This window comes from Neodiprion fabricii, chromosome 5 (assembly GCF_021155785.1).
Source record: "Neodiprion fabricii isolate iyNeoFabr1 chromosome 5, iyNeoFabr1.1, whole genome shotgun sequence".
Classification (NCBI taxonomy): Eukaryota; Metazoa; Arthropoda; class Insecta; order Hymenoptera; family Diprionidae; genus Neodiprion; species Neodiprion fabricii.
In genome coordinates this window covers 31457121-31472369 of record NC_060243.1, presented here as the reverse complement: position 1 = coordinate 31472369, position 15249 = coordinate 31457121, and the positions used below count along the sequence as shown (strand labels likewise).

General features: G+C 39.3%; 2 protein-coding genes across 2 annotated transcripts; both read left to right on the top strand.

The window, feature by feature from the left end:
- The first annotated feature begins 310 nt into the window (after positions 1–310).
- Positions 311–10391, top strand: LOC124182033. The gene is made up of 16 exons (XM_046568811.1): positions 311–374; positions 1044–1646; positions 2192–2803; positions 3343–3639; positions 4467–4790; positions 4958–5557; positions 5725–6024; positions 6242–6336; positions 6409–6559; positions 7133–7357; positions 7449–7605; positions 7836–8091; positions 8184–8515; positions 8604–8709; positions 8955–9084; positions 9641–10391. Exons 1-16 carry the CDS (start codon positions 311–313, stop codon positions 9700–9702), a joined length of 4314 nt encoding a protein of 1437 aa, XP_046424767.1. The 3' UTR covers positions 9703–10391.
- Positions 10392–11938: 1547 nt separating this feature from the next.
- Positions 11939–15249, top strand: LOC124181969 (tyrosine-protein phosphatase 69D-like). Its single transcript, XM_046568741.1, has 4 exons — positions 11939–12200; positions 13489–13775; positions 14117–14420; positions 14790–15249. The coding sequence occupies exons 1-4, from the start codon at positions 12107–12109 to the stop codon at positions 15164–15166; spliced, it is 1062 nt and encodes a 353-aa protein (XP_046424697.1). The 5' UTR covers positions 11939–12106; the 3' UTR covers positions 15167–15249.

Here is a 15249-nt window from a genome sequence, read left to right as displayed (position 1 = left end):
ACATAGACGAGAAGACCGGCGGTTTTTCTGGCGATATAATTTCGCATGGGAGAACTTTGCGGTTACATATTGTTAGGAAGCGGCAGAAAAGAAATTAAAATGAGTTTCACCGCCGGTTGAGGCGGAACGACTTTGAGCGTTTGTTAGGAAACGTTTGTTTAGCTAATAAGCACGCTCCGCGAGTTAAAAATAAGGTGATTTCCAATCAACGGCGATTTTGGGGATCAAAAAAGTTCGCGCGCGATTGCAATATTATTGGCCAATGGGATCAGAGTAAATGAAGTCGTGAAATATCGAATAGACCCTGAAGATGCGGGTGATACTTTTGGTATTAGTTCGTTGTATCCTGGCTTACGATAGATATGATCCCTCGTGTAAGTAAAGAAAATTCATTATTAATTTGCCTCCCCATAAGAGAAATTCACTCGCACGGGAGCCTTGACGTTTTTACAAATGCTGACTTTGCGGTATGCTATCGGAAATAATGCTCAAGAATTTATTCAGTATGATAGTTCAGTCCAAAAAAAATTTCACTCGCCGCTAAATTTATTGTTTAATGGTAGAAATTTCCAGTAACCGTAGAATTAATTTTTTTTAATGCAAAAAATTGTCGTTGAGAAATTAAATTTAATGGTCAACGTATTATTTTTTTATTGGGAATTTTACAACCCTGTCACTGTATAGCCGCAAATGATGGGCGCATCGAACCTTCTCGCTAAATTCTGCTCCCCATTTGCTTTTTCTTGGATTGCGTTGATCATTATATGAATTAAAAGAAGAAACTTTTTATTTTTTTAATCTCGAGTGGAGAGAAATTCTTGGAAATTGGTGAACGAAGTTTCAAAGTTTGACGTTTTGAATTGACCCATTTCTTTCTTTTTTTTTTTTTACTTTTTTTTATCTTGAGTTCACGTTGTACGATCGATAATATATGCCAGTGGAAACAACAAAGTGAAAAATGACAACGACGTCAAGTATTCAAATCGTTAATTCAAAGTTTTACAAGAGTAAAATTGTGCCAACTGTTATGTTTCCTATTTCAGGGCGTAAGGACATAATTGCTGACGCGTCACAAGTCTTGGCGAGGCTAAACGAACCTGCAATTCTGTCATGCAACATTATGAGTGAGCACTTCACAAATTTCACATGGCTAAAAGTTGGGGATGACGAAAGCGAGGAGATTGTGCTAAATCCCGCAACCAAGTTATGGTGGCACAACGAAACTTTCGGTACAATGGAGCTTAAATTTACAAACGTCACACCCGAAGACAATGGATATTACATTTGCACGGCGAGAAGATCTAATATCACTAGTTACGATTACGTGGGTCTCGGAGAGTTCCCATCTAATTTGAGTTGGACCGTCGAAGTGCGCGGACCAAAAGCCATTTCCATAAAATGGGACATCGGCCGGTTTTATGGCCAGTATTGGAACTCGATGTTAATTCAATACAGGGAAAATGGTACCGATCAATGGCTAGGAGAATTCCAATTTTTTACTCCGGAACGAATGCTTTCTGCAGGCAGCGTCGTCGTCAGGAATGAATTGAAATCTAGCACCGTTTACGAAATCAGGGGCGTACTTCCGCTTCAGAGACGTGATAGCGAATGGCGTTACGCTTTTTCAAAATGGGTGACTACGTTTGGTAAAAATCTACTAATTCATTTTCACCTCACCGACATATCATTGAAGGTCAAAAATTATTTAAAGATCTTAAATAACTTTCGAAAGAGTAGATTTATTATGTAATGATACCAGACCTTTTTTTGTAGACCGTTCGAATTTCTGTATATTTTTCTTAAGACGCATTGTTAGTTAGTTATAAAAATCGGAAGAAGCAAAAAACAGTTTTTCAGTCTTTATTTACATGCAAAGTAGAAAAGTACGATGCTCAAACCTTTAATGTTCACATTAAGAGCTGAAATTTTTGGCAAGCGTACTTTTGTACCTAAAAGAAAAACTTTTGAACTTGCGTCAAAGAAAAAATAAAAATAATTTTTTTTTTACACACATTATTCTGTGATCGTTTTAAAGGGCATCGGAATCTCTTTGAATTAGTGAGTTGTATAACCGCATTCGAATGGAAAGTTGAAATGTCAAAAGTAGGATAAAATTTTCACAGCGGACACTGAAATTTTATTTTCTGTATGCACGAAAATCATCCACCGATTTTTCTATTTTCATTTCTAGTTTCCGGAAGAATAATTCCAGAGGCCAACACCGTTATTGCTGAATCAACCGAACGTGCAGTTCTCTCATGTGACGTGACAGGGGGTGGAATGACAAATTTTATGTGGCCAGAAGTTCGAAATTTTTCCGAAAAATATTCTACCACTTATCGCTGGAACAGTAAAACCCACGTTACAATGGAACTGGAATTTGCTAATGTCACACTCGACGACTCTGGAGACTACAAATGCCAGGCGCAATGTCCCAAAAGCCTTATATCAGCAAATAGCAGACTTCGAGTCGAAAACTTTCATTCTGTCCCTCTCAAGGTCGGAGCAATCGGAACAGATCGCATTTACGTCAATTGGAACTATACAAACTTCCTTGGCGACAACAATATTACATACAACAAAGTTACGATTAAATACAAGGAGAATGGTACGAATCAATGGCATCAAGCAGACCAGATTTTCAATTCATCCGTTGATCCGGCCGGAGGACACTACGTAATAAGGAAATTGAAAAGTAGCACTCTTTATCACATCAGGAAAGTAGTTGCTAAATGCAAACGTGAATTTCATCGCTTGGAACACACCTTCGTTCTTTCAAAGTGGGTGACAACGTTCGAGAAAGGTACACTTTTTATGGGATTTATTCTAGAATCAAGGCTTCCATTTTTGCTGTTTGCGAATAATGTACAGAGAATGGTCAGGTACATTTGGGGACAATAAATCTGAGACGGGTAATTTTTTACACTAGATAGTTATGTTGGCAACACAGAGAATCCTACAGCGCCACAGTCGGCTGAGTGCGGAACTAACACAATCTCAATAAATATAACATGACCCATGACCGTCGAATCTAAGCTTAGAATACCGCAGGGGTAATGACTTGTTAGATTGATGCGTATTCTAAGGTTGGATTCTACGGTCATGGGTTATGTTATCTTTATTGAGATTGAGTTTGTTTCGCGCTCGGCCGACTGTGGCGCTGTAGGTTTTTCTGCATTGCCAACGTAACTGTCTAGCGTAAAAAATTACCCGTCTCAGATTCATTGTCCTCAAGTGTACATAGTATCTGCTAATGTTTGTTTACCGAAAACGAAACTTGTAGATTACAAGTCAATGAAACTCAAGGAGTGAAAAGTTTTTAAAATAATCATTTTCACACAGACGTGGAATATGTTCCAATTGTGGACATCATGAATGAAACTTATACGAACACCGTAACGATCAAATGGTCGCAGCCACCACCAGAGCTCCAGGATTACATCGACGCCTATCTGATATCAGTGGAAAGTGGAAACGAGATGGAAAAACATTTTTATTGGCAGAAATATAAAAACAAGGATCGTCATAAAGCAGACGTCTACATTCCGCCTTCGATCAGTTATGGTCTGGTGGTTCGAGCTTGCTTCGATGATTACTGTCCCGACCGGCATGCAAGTGACGTGATGACCAACGATATGGGTAATGATTGAGCTTACTCTTCACACTTTGCGAAACGGACGTGATGCGAACCGTCGTCACACTCCAAATCTCTTCTGAGCGTCAATTTCGATGAACGCTCGTCGGTCCATTCTTTGAACTTTCGTCATGATCATTGATTTTAAATGCAGATAATATAAATGTGACCTGCAAACTATATTATCTCAGCACAAAAGGACATGCCTCAGAAATTTGATTGAACGGTTATATCAGGTGATTGAGTTCATCCGACAAAGAATTTCACTTTGGAAATCGATGTTCGTAATCAGATTGTTATGAAAAAAAATTCTCAGCACAGGTTTTCGTACACATCAAAAATGCGTGACACAAATTTCCAGACTGAAAATCGACGTATTCATGATTTGTTAATTATCGTTCTGATCTTAGAGTTACTGAAACGTATTTTATCAGTGATCTGAGAAGCTTCTGGGTACCCACAATCATAGCTGAACACATTCAACTCTTTCAGTTATTGAATTATACACGTCATTTTACCATTAAAAAGATATACTACAAAATTGAGGGCTCGGTGCCAAAGCTTTCGGGTAAAACTTTGTTCCTTTTATCATGCCAAATATATTCAAAAGGTTTCATCGAAATTAACTCACGAGCAACCATTTCCTTAATTTTGTTTGATTTTCGCTTTTATTCACTGGCCCAGATTGAACTTGAATCAAGACCTGAAACTGCTTTAAAAATTCACAGTAATCGAAATAAACACTGCCATAATACAATTGAAAGATAGAATACCGCACGACGTTGTGTCGATATCGAATTCGACAATGAACTTGAACCATACGATTTCACAGTTGGCGAAAAACATTTCCATGCGAGACGAAAATCGAAATCTAACATGGAGTTATCTTTTCTGACAATGAACGTGACTCGAGATGCGGAAAATACCACAGCAAGCAGCAATGCCTCCTTCACTTGCAGCGTCAGTGTTCATGGATACGAGGGTTGGTGGACCAAGGAAGGTGAACGGGTCACTTCTTTCAATAATTCTGATAGTAAGATCGACTGGACTATAACTGTTGGACACGCCGAAGACGAAAACAGTCGCGATTACACCTGCGTGGCAAAGATGACCAACGATTCGCACCCTGATGGAACAATGCTCGTTACGGTGATACGTAAGATCCATTATGCGATAATTGGAATGAAAAAATAACGTGATCAATTCTACCCTCGAAGTCGAAATAGCTTGTAGAATAGTGTAAATAACGTGCACTACTCAACGTACCGAATTACAGTTCGAAGAGCTGTGTCTGGTACTCTATCCGATGTCGTTTTTTTCTAGCGCCAACAGAAAACATTAGTGTAGGAGCTGAAACGGTGTACACGGAACCGTTCGAGTCGACAGCTCTGTTGTGCGATTTCTTCGGATATCGGCTATCGAACTTCCAGTGGCGAAAAGTCTCGGATCCATACGACGTTCCATTGGGCGGAGTCCCCGACGTATCGTCCCTCAACAAGACTCACATCAGGATGATGCTGTATTTTGCTAATACCTCGAACTCGGACGCTGGGTACTACCAATGCCAGGCAACGAATAACAGACTAAAGAACATCATAGGTTTCGTTCGACTCAATGTCTCCAACGAATCGAATCCAATCCAATTAACCGCCAATGCCATCGGGTCAAAGCTCGTTCACTTACGCTGGTCCCACATCGAATTCCAAGGAGACACGCATCTGATACGATCTTTAGAAAACGGTTCTCTTGAATGGAAAGATACGTTCTCGGTGCAAGTTAAAGACGACGAACACTATAATGGCTACGTTGTGGGGCGTTTGACACGCGGCACTTCGTATTGGTTCGAACTTGTCGTGATCAGCGCGGGTGGAAGAATCGCGAGCACTTATTCCAACTTATTGTTAATCACACTCGCTGAAAAAGGTGGGTGCTTGGAACACGCGTAAGCGGTGCATATTGGAATGAAGTTACTCTTAATAAAGAAACTCCGCGATACGGAATGTATGTCATACCGTCTATTTCGATACCATTAAATGTGTAGAGGGCATGCTGCAAATTATGAACCTTTAAACAAATCTGTTTTCTTACAGACATTCCATATATTCCATACATCAATGTCACTGACCGGACGGCAAATTCAATAAGTATAAAATGGCTGATGCCACCAACAGATCTGCAGGCACACATAAAGGTGTACCGCATATCGGTCAACTATACGTCCAAAAAGAGCGACACTGTTCATTCTGAAAATACATCGAGACATGATGTCTTTATTGTTAACCTTCAGCCTTCGACAAGCTACGACTTGGGAGTGAAAGCTTGTTTCAGTGAAGTTAGTACGGATTGTTATTCGAGTAACGTTAAAAAAGGAGTTTTCACAAAAAGCATGGGTACGTGTTGCAAATAATGGAAAATATAGGAAACGCCCGTGTAACAAATTTTGCAATGATTTTCTGCTGCCTGTATCTAACTCGTTTGTTCGGTCAGAATCTAATGCTAATTGACATTTTGAGTATTGGCTATTCATCTTCACAACTAAAATACTGTACAGCTACTAATCTAAGCACTTATTAATTATAACTCTAAATGAAAACGAAATCTCTCTAGAAGAGGACTCCACGACACAAATTCAAACATGGCTACTCTTTACGGGAATTTTCTTTCTCCTCATCGTTCTGGCAGCCTGGAATTTTTACAAAAAGGTATGGAAGAAAATTACCAGGATCTCGCGATAAACTGTACGAATAACGAACTCGTGATACTCTGTGTTCCAGGTTCGGGAGCGAAGGGTTCAGAGAGAACGAGACGCGTATTTTTACACCGAGAATCCGACTTCTTTCAATCCGGAACTTGCCATCAGTGATCAGGCTGATTTATTGCCCTACGAAAAGAAATGGGAATTTCCACGAAAGCTATTAAGACTTGGTACTTTTGCTCATTGTTATCACCATCATGGAGAAATTTGAATCTGTGACGGCAAACTTAGGGTAGATTTTTGGATTGTATAGAGTGTCGAAGGTCTGTCTGAAGTGGAAACTGTTTCACTTTGCACACACTTTCAGAACATCATACATGTGCACGCCAAGGTTCACTTTCACTTCGAAATTGGCAGATCAGACACGAACTTCAGTCACAGCGAACGAAAAATATTGCACGCAAATCGGCCGTGAACCTTCCGCACTCACCACAACACAACACATGTCACTCTTGCAAAAAAGTTCGCTTTACGCCCTTGTGGCATAAGCGCTTATTGTGTGATTGAAGTTTGATTGTTTCTCTAGAGAAATGTTAAATCGTGACTTTTGCAGAGCCAAAGAGGCATGCACTAGTTCAGTATTCAACTCTACCTCACTTTCTCGAGACGGGGATTACATTTCAGGCTTTCGTCTGACAACGATTGTCAGCTAGTTTTTCACACTAAGCATAACAATTCTTGGTTGGAATGAAATTGACCTCATCGTTGTCATTGCATGGATTAACATTATTTCCACTGCGTAGACGAGGAACTGGGAAGGGGCTCATTCGGAATAGTCTGGAAAGCCAGGGCGAAAACGATCCGTCGACCCGAGGCGATTTCGGTGGTCGCAGTCAAAACGGTACGACCAACAGCCAGCCTTCGCTGCATGAAAGCCCTTCTTCGCGAACTCAAAATTCTCGTCTATCTCGGTCACCATCCTAACATCGTCAGCCTTCTTGGTGCTTGTACGAGGAATCTTGATTACGGTGAGTGTTTCTGCATATTTTAACTCCCTATTTAGACTTTGAAACAAAAGCGATCATTCGTAAACTTGATTCATACCATGGTCACCGACAGGCCAACTCTTAGTCATCGTGGAATTTTGCCGCTTCGGGAACTTGCACGACTACTTGTGGCGCTGCAGGTCAAAGTTCGTCGACGAATTGAATACCGACTCCGAGAAAATCCATGAATTCCATGCTGATGCTGACCCGATCAACGTTGAAACGAATAGGTAAAGGAGATGTAGTGCTCAATAGCAGCCAGTTACAGTGCATCAAAATCTCATCAAATGACAAATCCTGGTCCTTCAAAACCTTGCAGTATCGATTACATTTGCTACTCAGCACTAACTCGTACAATAAATAATTAAACTCATGTATCCATGCATTGGAATTGTCGAGTATGACGTTTGTGCCCCATCGTAAAGTAATTTCTCTCATACATCGTTTTATTCTCGAGCAGTACAAACTCGGCACTGCGTCAGAATGATACCACTTCATTTGTGGAAGATTCATGTGACAGCAACGATCATCCAGGTACCAGTACAAGGGTGGAAGATTTGGCCACCGACAGCAACTCGCAACCACCGGAAATTAAACCATCGTCCAAGTACCCCGGTGATTTCACGAATGCGGAATTGGATCCGGTTCGCACGCAAGACTTGGTGTCTTGGGCTTGGCAGATTTCCCGCGGCATGCAATATCTTTCGGCTAAAAAGGTTGATGTCAGGAATTTACGACTGGGATTCCGTACACGGTTATCCCGTTTCAGCTCCACCGAGAACAAACTAGACCGTTGACCGTGTTTCAGGTGCTGCACGGTGATTTGGCAGCCAGGAACGTACTGCTTTCCGAAGACAACATCGTCAAGATATGTGACTTTGGCTTGTCCAAATCCCTCCAGGAAGACGACAGTTGCAAGGACGAGGGAAACGACCCTCTTCCCGTAAAGTGGATGGCCATCGAATCGCTCAAAGACGGAATATTTTCGGTAAAATCGGACGTCTGGTCGTTCGGGGTCGTTTTGTGGGAATTATTCTCGCTCGCCAAAACTCCTTACCCCGAAGTGAACCCCGAAAACATGTGCAAAACACTTATCGATGGTTATCGCATGAAGCAACCTAAGTACGCACCCAAAAGCATGTAAGTATATGTGCTTCTATTCATCTGGCACGTCAACCAATCATTGCTATTTTACGTTCTAAACCATTTAACCTGGCTTCCGTTACAGTTATCGGATGATGCTGCAATGTTGGGAAGCAAATCCATCAGATCGACCCTCTTTCGTTGATCTTGAGAGCAGCATCGGTGATTTGATTGAGAATAACGTCAGAATGGTAAGTTAGAATTTTGTGGTCAGCACATTTATTCAGCACGCTTCAACTACACATTGTATCAAATGATTCTGTAATACCTGCAAATAGTCTCTAAAATCCCATTACACAAATGTATATGTCAGGCCTCAAAGATCGACTTTGTCACATGTGAAGCTCCATTTCATCCTACTAGAAAGTTATACGAACAAGGAAAGATCACCGGACTCATAAAACCCGTCCGATTCTTACACGCGTGCATGTTTCAGCATTACATCGAATTGTATACTCGATGTACAAGGGCTTATGCCCAAATTACAGAATACCGGAATACACAGGACCCTAAAAATCAGGATCTGACCCCGCCGGATCCAATCGAACCAACAAACGTCAGGCAAGGTAAGCGATCATATCGTTTGCTCTCGTTAAGTTAATCTGGCAAATTTTTTTCACGTGTCTCGTCAATAAATCAAATGATTCTCCAATGTAAATCGCAACAATATGATACAGCCTTCAAAGCCAAGTTCTATTACTCGATGTTTGTAAAAAAAACCTTCAATACGTAATGCAAACAGAACGATATTAATTCATACGTTTTCCATTTTTACAGTAGATAATCTGTAGACTCTTAGTTCATTTCTGACTTTTTGTGACTTTCTCCTATTTCTATCGAAACGGCTATGAAAAAAAAAAAAAACTGGACAACCATTCCGACACTCTGTGCTTCAAAATATCACACCGTCTGACGTGTGATCGACACTTCGTAGTGAGACAGTGAATTGATTGAACGATGAACACGATTTATCAAACAACCCACTGAAAAGCGTTGATTCAGACCGTACGAATCTATTCTCGCCGCATTATTACGATGCCAATCTGACCTCGGTCATTTTATACAATGTCATTGACTTCGTGAGGTTTTTCCTCGCACGTATTTATCTAAAACTGATTTCAGATGAAACGATCGAGCAACCCATATTCCGGGTACAGTTGAAGCAGTTCTTTCATCGTCGTTAATGAACCAAAGTCAGGTGAAATGAGTCAGAGTTGTGACTATTTCAGACATATCGTAAAAGAAGAAACAGAAATATGCAGTCTCAAGAGAAGTCACACTAAAATACTTGGAAAAAAAAAGAAAGGGAATGTACTTGCTGAGAATGTCGCAAGTAACCCTTACTTTTTTTCTGCTCTTTTAAATGCAATTAATTGCATTCAAATATGAACGGTTGTTTCTTAGCTATAAACAATTTTTAATTTTCAACCCCTGTAATTTTTTACCATGATTATAGAGTTACTGAAAAGTACAACCACTCGAAACTGCCATGAGGGAATTTTTTTAGTTTTTTAAATCAAACTTTTGTTTTCTGATAAATACTGAAAATTATTTTCGTATACCGTCTGTTGGTTTATGTCAAGATTATCACGGATCTGCGTGTATATGTTGTGACAGATAAGGAAAATCGCGGCCAAAGAAACAAAAGACCCCAGAACGCGTGACGAAAAAATCGTGATGTTACTTTTGCATCATTGTATGATAACCAATAAAAACGTTCAGCAGTGACCAACAATAATCGTAAATTTTTCTGATGAAACCGTATCTGAGTAAACAAAAATTATAACAACACCTGAAATTTATACCTTGGGCAACCTGTAATGACCCATGAAAATATTGTTACCTCGGCTAGATCTGCTGATTGTGTTTTTTAATATACTTTTATGCATGTATGCATTGTAATCGTAGAGTACGATGCTCAATCGCGTTCCAAATCTACGCATTTCCTGACTCCTGTTGTCTCATTCCCAGGTTGATGCCAGTTCAGTGGTAAAAGATTCATGTGACAACGAGTATAAGGGTGGAATATTTCGCCACCGGCAGAAACTTACAATTAACTGAAGTCCAGCCGCGATCCAGGCATCCATTATGGCCGTCGAATCGCTCAGAGACTTGATACTGTCAGTAATATCAGACGTCCGGTCGTTTGAAATCGTTTTACGTCGATTGATTTCACTCGCCAAAACTTCCCTCCCTGAAAACACGTGTAAGACATTAATTATCGACGGATGTCACGATGAGAAACCCAAGTACCGACTTAAGAGCGTGTGAGTTTAGTGCTGAAATTGAATGAGGATGGTAAAGTAGAAGTTTGTCTCGACCGAATTCGTCATTCCTCAACCAGTCGTACCGTGAGTTCCAAGAACTTTCTAGAATCCAGAACGATCGTTGCGCCTGACGCTTTGAGGAAGGCAACCGGGATTACTATTCGAATACTAAATTACATGCATCACGAATTGTAATTCTGGTTGCCTGCCTCAGTGCGTCAGGCGCAAGGATCGTTCTGGATATCCGGAAACTCATTGAATGTATATCATTACACTGTGATACCTGCGAAGTATCTCAAAACTGTATAATCGATGTACCGAGACGTAGGTACGTGAAAATTAAGGAATAACAGGAGACACGGACTCCTGATAATTCTCATCCAAGTTGTCGATCGAAGCAAAACGACGACCACTGATAGTTCAGAGAAGTGACTTTTCCAACTAACTCTGTTAACTCTGTTTTCCGCTTGATTAACATGATCAATAAATACGATATCTTGAAAATTCCGTGAAAATAATAATGATACTATCCATTGAAACTAAAAGCATCAGTTGTCGGTCGTTCCTTGAATTTGTTCATCCTGTTTTCAAGCAATTTCACTGAGACGTAAGGTTTTTCCTGAAACGAAATTACTTCAAACTGCTATTCGTTGAATGCCGGAACGGATAAAACCTTCTAAATCCGAACATAAGCGTAAGTTAAAACATTTTTTTCCTCGTCGGTATTCAGCTGGAATGTGAATTCATGACTTGTGAAATAAGACTTTCTTATCATACCGCATAACTGTTGAAATGGAATTGCCTACTTGTACAGCGTGAAGTGTTCCAATGAATTTTTCAAAACGTACGTCAATATTCCAACAACTACGAAGGAGTGGATTTGTTCACATCTGCAACATCGACTAGTAAGTGCTGCGGTCGGCTTCACATCCGATTGGAAAATCCCTATCGAATTTTATCCGTCCGAGCTTCGCCTTAACGTTTAATGAGTAAGACAGAGTGATACGTGACAAACGCCATGACACGTCATAAGCGTTCGAGACGAAAGTAATTACACAACATCCGCCGCTAAACTAGACCTGTGATTCGTCGTTGAGATGAACTCGCGCATGTGCATTCATATAATCACCGATCACCGACCGTCCTTTAAAACTAATTCCGAAGGGATTCGAATCTCATTCCGCCTAGCTCAAGCCGTGTTGAGAGTGATCAAAAAGTGAGATTATCACGGCACGAAGTTTAGTGCTGCCAACACGCTGCGTGGAAGATCATTGGTGCGTGTAACGAAACGTGAAAGGATACCGAAGGATCACAGGACACCATGTCGCGAAGCAACTTGGCCTTGATACTCAAGATATCGTCGCTTTTAGCCTGTTTCATTTTGATCCAGCGTGTAGCCGATGCTAAACGTATTGGTATGTATACGAATATGAAAATTGCAAATTCAATTTCTTTCATCTTATTCGCGATCGGCTCAGGCGTTATTGTCACGATTCTATACGCCTGTTCACTTCGTCATCCGATGGTTTCTGATTCTTTAAATAAACATTCCAGTTATCAGAGAAACAAATATAGCTAAATAAATTTAAACCACGATGAATAATTCTACGTTATTTTACTGGTCTTTGCGGGCATTTATAGAAAATTTTCATTTTGTTTTTGTAGTTACTGGAAAAATTCTAGTACAATAGATATCGTTGCAAGTGTAACGGCTTAAATATTATCGGAATAACGAGGGAATGGAGTAGACGCAATTGTTTGATGTAATCATGATTGTCGAAAATACACTCTATAATTATAGAAATATTCGATCATTATCTCGACTTAACTACATTTTTACACACGAATGAAGCCTCGACATCGATTTACTGCTACACCAACATAAAATCATGGCAATAGTTGCAAGATAAGAAGCATATCGTTCGTTTGCGGTAAAAGAGAGAGAGAAAAAAAATGCAAACAATTGCGCTTCCTCTCATGAAATATTAGTAGAAAAATAATGTTCATATAATTATTTATGCAACACATTCATCCATAAGCGTTCTATTGACGCGTGTTTGACTTCAACGTATTTAGGCACGCGAAATTATTACGGAAATGAAAACTGTCCCTCGGAAAAATGTCCACCCTAGTAAATTATCCTTCGAAAAATTCAACACATTTATTTATATCACGTAATAATTTCTGCTTAGTCGCGTTCTCGATTTCTAGGCGAGTAATTAACGTGTGTATTTATCCTTCATCAGTTGCGGTACATCTGCAATCTTAGGGGCATGCTTCCCACATCCGTTGACTTCACAATCGTTTCTTTTTCTCTACTCGTAATCCCGATACCGTTCCTTTCCACGCTATTTTGCGGTTTGTAGATTCATTTATACATTTATTACGTTAAACAAATCTTTTCCTGTAACTGTGGTGTACTTATCATCGGCTCTTCCGACATCGGGTTTGAATCGTAATAATTCACGCTGTAATTGCGAGGAAAATTTTACAATATACTATACTATATTATATACATAGATACACACACACACATATATATATATATATATATATATATATATATATATAAACTGTTGTGCAAAAAAAGTTTCGATTCTGAATCGCTAAGCTGATTTTTCAATATTCAAAGTATTTGTTACGAAAACGGTTAAACTTAATCCGTCACGTGACTTATCAGTATATGTATTTTCTCAATTCCAGTGAGTGCACCAAAAACCGTTGAAGTGGAAAAAAACGGAATGGCAGAATTAACATGCAATGTAGAAGGTTACGCCGAAGACGACGTTACTTGGATAAAACCCAATGATCATCGGAATTTAAAGGGTAGAATAGACCCTTTCGGTGGAAAAGATAGATTTACAACGACACTGACGGTTAAAAACGTGAAAGATGACGGAGTTTATCAATGCTTGACTTATGATGAAATTTTGAAACGTTCGGTCGGTGATAATGTCACCGTGAAAGTCATCAGTCGTCGGTCATCACAGGTAAGAATTACCAAAAATAATCGATCAGTTTTTCCCGATTAACCAGCTCGATTATTTTTCCTCACAATCGGTTTTTTTTTTTTTTTTCATCACTCCCATGAACAACGCAATACAATATTAATTTATATAATTGAAGTATCAATTATTATCATCTATTTGATGCAATAAGCGAAATATAAAGGAACATTTTTACCTGAAATTGAATAAGAATTCTAACGAAACTGTAAATTATCAATGAAATTTACAAAATGTTCGTTTCAAAAAAAAAAAAAAAAAAAAAAAACCAAGATAAAAGCTAGTAAATAATGGACTCGATTAATCGATGGATTAATTATTTTTAGCCTGATAATCCAACATACTCGGATGGCCTAACGGTGACATTAACACCTTACAAGCAAGGCGGTGCAAAGTTGGAATGGAGAACGCGTAATGCAATCTTGCCAAATTCAGTCGAATTCGTCAGCATAGAATGCAATGCAACCGGTATAACATGGCAAAATTGTGGAGGGATATCGAAGTGCCCGAAAAATCAGTATTGCATTGTAAACAAATGGAAAATTAATGCTACAAACTTTGAAATCAGGGTCATCGTGAAAGATTCTAACGGCACGACTTACCACAGTGATCCGATCAATGTTACCCCATGTTAGTTGAAAGAAAGATTATACATTAGTGTGTTGAAAAAAAAAAAATCATTTTTCATTCCGAATCGGTTAAAAATTTTCATCTCGCTTTAAAAATACACCTGTCAAAATTTGAACTCTTAATATTAACATTGAGAGCATATTTTTATACTTAAGTGGAACTTTATTGAACCTCTTTGGATGAGAAAAAAAAAAACCGTTTTTTTTTTTTTTTTTTAAACATCCTATTATACATATATTACCAATATTGAGACATAAGATTTTAAGGAAAAAAAAAAAAGTTCACCACCAATGTGAACATCCGTAGCTCTCTGATTCCGAATTCTCTGTACTTGTTACTTTAACCAAAAAATCATTTAATTTTTCACAGATCCTGCCTTTGTTCCGAGTATTAAAATCAGTGAATCTACCAATAATTCGATAAATATTACTTGGAACAAGCCACCAGACGCAATATTCAATGACACTGAATCTTACGAGATTACGGTAGCTGGGAAAAAAGGACGCACAAATTCGCTGAAGTTGTTCAAGATAATCGAAAGGCTTGAATGCGGCAAGACGTATTCGATCAAAGTTGCGCCTTGTGTTCCGGATTCAAACGGAGGTTGCCTGACTGCTAGTGAAGAAATGAAAGCCGACACGAAGCCGTGCGAGAAAAATATTTCGCCGATTTCTCGACCAGAAACTAGTACCATAGTTCTAGCTATATTCTCGCTGTATTTCCTGGCGAAATACGAATTTAATTAATAGTTATCGAGTTATCCGTTGTCGATGATTGATCCAGTAAAAACATTGTCGCAACGCGTAATCGAATCTCCGGATCGTCAAAT